General features: G+C 38.0%; 1 protein-coding gene across 5 annotated transcripts in view; it reads left to right on the plus strand.

The window, feature by feature from the left end:
- AKAP9 (A-kinase anchoring protein 9) overlaps nucleotides 1-7,891 on the plus strand; it is a 141,718-nt gene extending 133,827 nt beyond the window's left edge. For 3 of the 5 annotated variants that reach the window (XM_045564660.1, XM_045564664.1, XM_045564662.1), the window contains 6 exons: nucleotides 580-780; nucleotides 1,715-1,947; nucleotides 3,901-3,986; nucleotides 5,108-5,258; nucleotides 5,829-5,968; nucleotides 7,348-7,891. In XM_045564660.1, coding sequence (XP_045420616.1) covers nucleotides 580-780; nucleotides 1,715-1,947; nucleotides 3,901-3,986; nucleotides 5,108-5,258; nucleotides 5,829-5,968; nucleotides 7,348-7,385 — 849 coding nt within the window. In that variant the 3' untranslated portion in view covers nucleotides 7,386-7,891. The remainder of the gene's footprint in view (nucleotides 1-579; nucleotides 781-1,714; nucleotides 1,948-3,900; nucleotides 3,987-5,107; nucleotides 5,259-5,828; nucleotides 5,969-7,347) is intronic. The other 2 variants (XM_045564661.1, XM_045564665.1) reach the window with 1 other exon arrangement.
- The last annotated feature ends 1,087 nt before the right edge of the window (nucleotides 7,892-8,978 follow it).

Genomic DNA, 8,978 nt, shown 5'->3' on the forward strand with positions numbered 1-8,978 from the left:
TACTCAAGTGAAAGATGCTTTTAACACAAGCAATCCTAATAAATTACTCTGGGAATTTACTTAAAAATTTTCCATTTAAAAAAGCTATTAATATAAAATAAATTGCTAGCTTCCGTAATTACCCAATATAAAGTAGGGAGGACCAATAAGACAGCTGTAAAGTCAAATAATGGTAACACATCTGTGTGTCTTCTTTTTGTCCACTTCTCCAGTGTACTATTTCAAGCACAAGCTCAAAATTTGGACCCAGATGGTCCACCTGTTAAATCTGTTGACTTTTTTAGTTCAAATCTCTGCTAAATCTGCTAAACCCTGTCTGTGGCTGGGCTCTTATAAGGACTTTTAGTTGTAAAATTAATCTCATCAGAGGACCATATACGTAAGAGGGTATACTCCTTTATGTCAGTTGAGATTGGCTTTGAACTTTCCTTTGGTGAAGTTGGGAAGCTGAAACTCTGTATTTATAGTGGGGATATCTGTAATATGTTTAATTCTTTAATATCTTTAATATGTTTAATTCAGACTTTTCTTCAGAATCTTGTTCTTTAAAATCATGTACGTAGGCTGTGGTCTTTGTAGTCTTCTAGGTTTCCATTCAATGGTAGTACCAACATGGAAGCCATCATTGCTTCTGAAAAAGAAGTATGGAACAGAGAAAAGTCAGCTCTTCAGAAATCCTTGAAAAGGGCTGAGGCTGAAGTGTACAAACTGAAAGCTGAACTAAGAAATGATTCTTTACTTCAAAATCTGAGCTCCGATTCTGAACATGTCACTTTAAAGGTAGGTGACATCTTCCATCTAAACATACATCACAACTGGTTTTCTTTTTGCCTTGTTTCATCTCTCACTGATCTTAATTGAACAGACTAAACAAATTTAGGTGGCACTCTGGCTGCGTCTCTAGGTCTCTTTATTCAGCCTGTGTCATGAATGCAGGCCTCTGGCTGGTCACAGGTTTGCGGAGAGGCATGTCCAGGATTGGAACCAGGTTAAGCTCTATTAATAGTTACAGTGAGAGCACCCTGAGCTCTTGGTTCCACTTGCTACAACTTCTTCCCTCAGAGACCAACAGAATGTTATCTTTTCAACTTCTAACAAAAGCTGAACTGTCAGTGTAAGAGCATCATGCTCTGTGAGATGGTAAGCCCTCTGAATGGCCTCTCTACTGACGAATAATGAATATTGTAGTAAAACTACCTTAATCAGTTAACACAAAATCCAAAACAAAAAGAAAGAAAAACTTTTGGAATATTTATTCCAAGTGTATAGTGAATATAAGTTTTATGACTTCTGTTTCTTTTTTTGTAAGAAACAGGGTCTCGCTGTGTCGCCCAGGCTAGACTGCAGTGGTGTGATCGTAACTCACTGCAACCTCAACCTTGAACACCTGGGCTCAAGTGATCCCGCTGCCTCAGCCTCAGCCTCCAGAGTAGCTGAGACTACAGGCGTGCACAACACCTGGCTAATTTTTTAATTTTTTTTAGAGATGGGGTCTTGCTGTGTTGCCCAGGCTGAAGTATAAAGGCTAAAATTAATTTATCCTAACTTTCATCCTTACTGATAAAGTAGAAAACAGTGTTAGGGTACTTGCCATTCTATTACTGCTACTACTACTGCTTTTTTATTGTTGTTGTTAAAATCTAGGTTATTTTCCCCTAGAGAACAATTTGAATGCCTTCTTAATGTCATTATGTTCTTCCTTCTTTAAAAATAGAGAATTTATGGTAAATACCTGAGGGCAGAAAGTTTTCGAAAAGCTCTCATTTATCAGAAGAAATACCTGCTGCTGTTGCTGGGTGGGTTCCAGGAATGTGAAGATGCCACCCTGGCCCTGCTCGCCCGGATGGGGGGTCAGCCGGCCTTCACAGATCTAGAGGTGATCACCAGCCGCCCAAAGGGCTTCACGAGGTTTCGGTCAGCCGTCAGAGTATCCATTGCGATTTCAAGGTAAACTACTTGAAAATGCATTTTATTCATAGGCTCTCTAAAAGGATTATTTTTAATCGTCCCTCTTTTCTTTTCTGGTTATACTGCATATTTGTATAGCAGGTGACCTTTGGCATCACTAAAACATGCCTGCTTGTTTCTTTCTAGCTTTTCATCCTTTTAGCAGGGATACTTTATGTTGTGCTGTGTAGCCCCTATGAGAAGGGCCTTCCTAGGTACAGGCAGCTGGTGACTCAGAGCTGGCCCATCCAGTCTGGGTTTTCTTTTAAAAAACAATCTGAATAAGCCCATGAACAAGCTCAGACATTTAAATAAAGGGGAAAAATATTTTTGAAAAATTACTCCTTAGGCTGCCATCCATTTATTTGCTTCATTGCAAAATAACCCATTCTTGGTGCCCAGCTGTGAAAAGCCCTGTCCTAACTCTGCATTTAGGTCAGAGGTTAGCCTTTAGGGCTCTGGACTCTGCTGGTGCTTTTGCCTTTCTTTCTCTAGCAGTTCCCAGCTAGGAACTCTGGTATTCATTCTGTATATGGTTGAAATGGAGCCAAGACTCAGACTACCGTAAGGACCGACCCACTGCCTGGTTGGTCAGAGGCTTCTCCATGTGTCCCCTCCCTTTTATTTCTCTAAGAGCCAGACAGAGTCTCAAAGGAATTTTGCTTTTTAAAGTTCTTCCTATCAGGTCACATCTGATACTTCAAGGGGTTTTGTCCTTTTTTCTTTACTTATTTTCCTTTGAATAATATGAAACAATTTTTTAACTGGAAGCTGTCTGAGATCACCTAGTCCAAAATCTTACTTCACAGTTGAGGAAACTGAGGCAGGGAGAGGTTGCAAAGCCAGTACTGCTTGAGCTGGGACAACCAGCCAGGTCTCCCAAGTCTCAGCCGTGCTGGCTCTTGAAACAGAGCTCAGGCTTTAGCTTATTGTTGGCCTTCGACTCTCCTTGCCTCTACTCCATTCCACATTGTAGTGCCCTGGTTTCAGTTCCTCCTTTCTCACCTTCATTGCGTCCGTCTCCTTGTCTAGGGGAAGCCAGGGTAAGTGTTGGTAGGTGCACTGATGAAAAAAGACGCAGTCCCTGCCTACATCCATAAAGGCAGCTCACTTTCTAGTGGAGAAGACCAACGTGCATGGAACTTAGAAGACACTGAATAAATAAGAGTTCACAGGCATTAGCTAGTACTTTCGATTAGAGGAATTCCAGGCCGCTCTGTGAAAGCAGCGTGTAAGTTGCTGTTGAAGGCCTTCACTCTGCTACCCTCTTTTTCTTGTCTTCTTTTGTATGTTTATTATATTTTGACCCTCCTTAGACTGAGCCTGGAAACTGGTTAGAAATAAGAAAACTGCCCTTCCAGAAAGCTCCGTGGGCCAAGATGCAGTAGGCAGCAACTTGTTGCAGCTGGTTTATGACACATTACCCCATTCCTTTGGAAACCAGTTTTGTTTTTTGTCCCTGATCAAAGAGACGAGAAGAGCCTCACCCATCTTCCTGCTTTCCCAGGACACTCTTATTGCCAACTTAAGGGTCTTTTTGTTCTTTCCTATCTCATCTGCCCTTTACTCTGCATTCTTTTCTCTACTTCTCATTACTTCTCACCGTTTCTTTGCCCACCTACTTTTTCCTGTCTACTTTTGCCCTTCATCTCTTTTGCCCTGTATCTCTTTTGCCCTGTTTATTCCTAAATCCAGAACCTGATGCTGGCAATATAAGAGACCTCTCATGCCACTTGGGAAGAAGATGATAGGATCTTGAAGCCTGTTCTTAAGTTCCAATTGATTTTGCCACAAACCAGGGGGCATTTAATCTAGTTTGGGCAATTGTGATTATTTTGAAATTTGTTCTGCGTTCATATTTAAATGTATGACTTGATTTTTGTGGGAAATACATATTTGTACTCTTTACGTTATAGATATGCTGTGAAATTTTATCTTGGAATTTTTTTTTAGAATGAAATTTTTGGTTCGACGGTGGCATCGAGTCACGGGTTCTGGTTCCATCAATATTAACAGGGATGGCTTTGGACTGAATCAAGGTGAAGTCAAAATATCAAATTTTCTCTAAAATTACTGTGTGTGTAATACCTTCTGAATAATTAAAGAGCGTAATCATGGCTGGTTTTTTGGAGTAGTCTGCACTAGGCCCCATGCTCTTTTCATGTATTCTCCCAGTCCTGTGATGTAAGTACGATGATTATTTTCACTTTATAGATGAAAAACTGAGGCATGGAAAGCACATGGCATTTGTCCCAGATTACCCGGTAGGGAAGTGATGGGACCAGGACTGAACGCTGGCAGTCTGGCTCCAGAGCCCACTCTCCTTGTGACGACTTTTAAAGTCCCTGCGCTTCAGGACACAGTTGCTGTTAGTCATGCGAAAGAATTATGGTTTGACATTTTCATAATTTAGCAATATTCATACAGGTTTCTGAGTTTACCAATAGGTTGTATAATAATGGTAACAGTTAAAATTCCTTCTCTCTACATCTAGATGTGGAAACAAACTAGGGCTTAAATATTTGGGGCATAAAGATGAGGTCAGAAGCTGGGAGCATACAGACTTACGGAGATACAGAGATTACCTGTGCTGTATATTGATATTAAACCACCTTTATTCTACCAGTAGCTAAACATTAGAGAAAAGGGAAATATTTTTGGTACCCTGAGCAAATTATTTTCAAATACCATTATAATGAAAAGCTGAAATTTGTACCATAATGAGTTTTGTGTTGTATTAAAAGTTAACAAATCATGATTTCAAGTTTATCTCAGTACGTCAGTAGAGTGATAAAAGGACTTGGTTACATTAGTATAATTGTTTTCGTCCACATCATCTTTTCCCACAAGCCACATACACTCAGACACCTCTCACCTCTCATCTAGTTGTAGCCAAGAGGTCTTTTAAAAAGAAATACTCCAATTAAATAGTTAACTTTCTTTGAGGCATAGTTCCAGATATCAGAAATACTCATATTCAGAGGTAAACAAAATAACAGTTGAAAGCTAAATTTTTGTTTGTACTGTTGTTTCTCTCCTTTTAAGAATAACTGAAAATGACTACAAGTAGGAGATGGTGGTATAATACAGTATAATCGTCTTTTGAGACCTTATCTGTTTTATAACTTTTCAAGGGCTTGGAATTTTTTTTCTTTACAAGGTACATTTTGGATTACTTTAGGTGCTGAAAAGATTGATCCATTTTATCATTCTTCTGGTGGGCTTGAGCTATATGGAGAACCAAGACAAACTACCTATCGCTCAAGATCAGATCTGGACTATCCTAGGTCTCCTTTACCATTTCAAAATAGGTAAGAATTTGAGAAAACCTGCCTAGAGTAGCTAAATATATTTAATAGAGAATGATGGACATTGTTAGGGCTTTGACTCCTGTGCACTGAGATGGCTGGACATCTTTAGTTGTATACGATTTACATAATCTAAGGCTCAGAATCAAAACTAGTTTTTGAATTTGTAACTGGTTTCCAAGGGTATAGGAAATGAAGCTTGAATCAAGTGTTATTTAGTATATGCTGTGGTTAGACAGATATTGGGAAAAGTATTGACTAAAATTGATAGTCTCTGACCATAATGAAAAACTCTACAGTCTGCATGACAAGATGCTTTTATACGTATCTAACATTTATTGAGGACCTCTGCAACAAGCATCGTACTGGGCATTGTTATGATGACTTAGTGGCTTCTTTAAATTCATTGAAGGGTTGTTTCTTTCTCATCCCAAACTCAGAAGCACAGGGGATATGGATTAGGCAGTGTACAAGTGGCCTCCCTTTTGGAGGAAGTAGGTGGAGGTAGGTTGGTAACTTACTTGCATTGTTTCTGGATAATTTGGATTCACGTACATATTTTTAATCCTGTAGGTATCCAGGCATTCCAGCTGATTTAAATCCTGGTTCCCTAGCATGTTCTCAGCTTCAGAATTATGATCCTGACAGAGCCCTGACAGATTATATCACTCGGCTAGAAGCATTGCAAAGACGACTTGGAACTGTACAGTCAGGTATTCTTAAGTTTAACCATGTATTGGCAGCATCACAGTGCTAGACCCACAGCTCTCCTCTCTCTGAAACTCCTTGACTCATCATTAAGATGATCAAATCTTGCAGTTCAGGCCGGGCACGGTGGCTCACGCCTGTAATCCTAGCACTCTGGGAAGCCGAGGCAGGAGGATTGCTTGAGCCCAGGAGTTTGAGGTTGCTGTGAGCTAAGCTGACGCCACGGCACTCTTGCCCGGGCAACAGAGACTCTGTCTCAAAAAGAAAAAAAATCTTGCAGTTCAGTTCTTGAGTTATCAAGTTAACCAAACCTTATATTCTGTGTAACTAACTAGCAGAGAAACTGACTTTTAAAGGCTTTTAAGTTAAGACATGATTTATCACCCTGGATCCTACCTCCCCCAAAAAGTTTCTGCTATCTTCATGCAGCAGATTGATTAGCCTCAGACTACCTTGTACATTGGTGCTCATCGTGCATTTTGCCTAGAGAACATATTCCTAAGTAATGCATCTTAGAAAGTATATAAGTAAGACATGCAAATCAGGGGTATGGAGGAGGAGGAAGCACTTGATTTAAGCACTTTATGGGGTCATTATCCCTACTGCTACATTGTGCTTTTTATGTATAATCCAAAAAAACTATCCCATTTAAAAGATTTTGCAAGAATGATCTTTTAATTTTTGTTCAAAAACAAAAAAATTTCATACTTTATTATAGAGGTGGATTTCTTGTTCATTGTAGGAAAACCTATTTTCCCCATCTCCCTTCAATTCACTCCTGATTCAGAGACTCTGAATCATTTTAAGTGATTGTGTTCTAAGTCATCTTTTATATTATGTTTTACTTTTATTAAGGACCCTTTTTTTCCTACTAGTCCCACAAACCATGGGCTATTTTACAGGTTATTTTAAATTAGTAGTCTCTCTCTTCATTCAAAAAATAACTTGTTTAACTCCAGCAACTTGTAGTAATAGGAAACTTTTATTTAGCATAGCTGGGGTATGTTGGTAGGTTTGGCTTGGCATATTTTGCTTTGAGCATCCAACTTTCAAAAGATCCAGATTTTGAAGACCAAAAGATTTTTCAAGATGTATAAGGTATATATATATTATAGAACATTCAACTTAACAGCACTTTGAAGAAACTCTTAACATTAGTCTCACTTACCTTGCTATAGAGCCAGTTACGGTGACTTTTAAATATATATTCAAAATCTCTTTTAAAAATCAGTGCAAGTATGAATAAGACATTTTAAGGGGAAAAAAAGGCATTTTTTTCTAAATGGAGGACAATAGTAATCTCTTGCTTTGCCTGAACTAGTCAGTCTGATATAGGTAGCAACCTAATTTGAAATCATTTAAATGTCCTGTTTTTCTCTCATAGGTTCAACTACTCAGTTTCATGCTGGCATGAGAAGATAATCCTTTGAAACATCATTAATTGAAGTGATTTTAAACAAATTTCCTTTTGTAAATCAGTGGTTCTTTTGTGTTTTTGTATTGTGAATATTCAATGGGACCAGTACAAACACAGCTTATGATTGTATACAAATCCCTCACCAGAACATGAAAACTGGAATTTGTATATATAAACATTGTGCATGTATTCATGCACAGTAATCATTAAATTACATGTATATTTGTGGAATGCTAATTTAAAACATTAAATTATAAACCTCGTGTATTTATCAAAAGGGTGAAGATTCAACTTTTGCGCATTACGATATTGCTGAATGTGTAGCTTGAGGTGTCCTGCACTTTTCTTATAAGGCTACTGAAGTTACATGTTTCTGCCTAATATATTTGCTACTGGTGATGAAGACAGATATCACTTGTAGAGACCTATTTTTGTATAATGGTAGAAGTTTTGAATTTTATGGGGTATTTTGTCAAGTACTGAAATAAAAATGACTTCACCATTTTCACCACACTGTATTTGAACCTTCTTCATTTTTAACTGAGCCATAGTTCTTGGTGCATATCATTTCATTACTTACCTCAAATATGTAGGACTTAGGATTCGGTAAGTTGTCCTAATCTTAGAATTAGATACTGTTGGGGTTTTCTCTCTCTCCATTGAGGAAGAAAGTTTTATATGTGCCTTTGTATCAACTTTACGTCTGTCTATAGTGTTTATACAAATCCATGGCCAAGATGATACAGAAATCATTTAACTCAAATTTTAATCATAATACAGAAGAATTTTATAAACAGTATTCCTGCTGTCCAAGCCAAATTCAGATTGAGACGTTCTTACCGACATGATACAGATCCCAAAGTTATTTCTTATCTGATCCCAAAGTTATTTCTTATCTGGAGTCCTCCCCTTAGTAACTTACTAAAACAGCAAGAGGAATAGTATTTGATGCTTATATGCAGAGGTGATTGTCTTAGTGTTTGATGTTTTTATACCAACACAAACACAGGCATTGTAGCAAGTTGTACGTTCTTAAAAATTTCTAATTACAGTTGTCCCTTAGTATCCATGGGGGATTGGTTCCAGGACCCCCCCCATACTAAAATCTACAGATCCTCAAGTCACTTTATGAAATGATATAGTGTTTGCATGTAACCTATGTACATCTTCCCATATACTTTCAGTCATCTCTAGGTTACTTATAATACCTAATACTATGTAAATGCGATATAGTTGATATATTGTATTATCCTTTTATTTGTATTTTTTGTTATTTTAGAATATGGTCAATCTGCAGTTGGTTGAATCTGAGGATACGGAACCTGCAAATATGGAGGGCCAGCTATACTTACTTAAATTTTCATATTAGCAGCTGTGGGTAAAACCCTTTTTCAGCTATGCCATTCATGAATATTCTGCTCTAGGACACAATTGAGAAAAAAGAACAAATGGATAAATGCTCTGATTAAGCAGGGTTCACTCCCATTATTTGACCATCAACCTTCCTTATGATATTAGGCCTCTGTGATCACACTTGTTCATGCTGCTCAATAATTAGTCTGTGGGTAAAAAAAATCTGTTGAAGTCTAAAACAAACT

The sequence above is a fragment of the Lemur catta genome, chromosome 11 (assembly GCF_020740605.2).
Source record: "Lemur catta isolate mLemCat1 chromosome 11, mLemCat1.pri, whole genome shotgun sequence".
Taxonomy (NCBI): Eukaryota; Metazoa; Chordata; class Mammalia; order Primates; family Lemuridae; genus Lemur; species Lemur catta.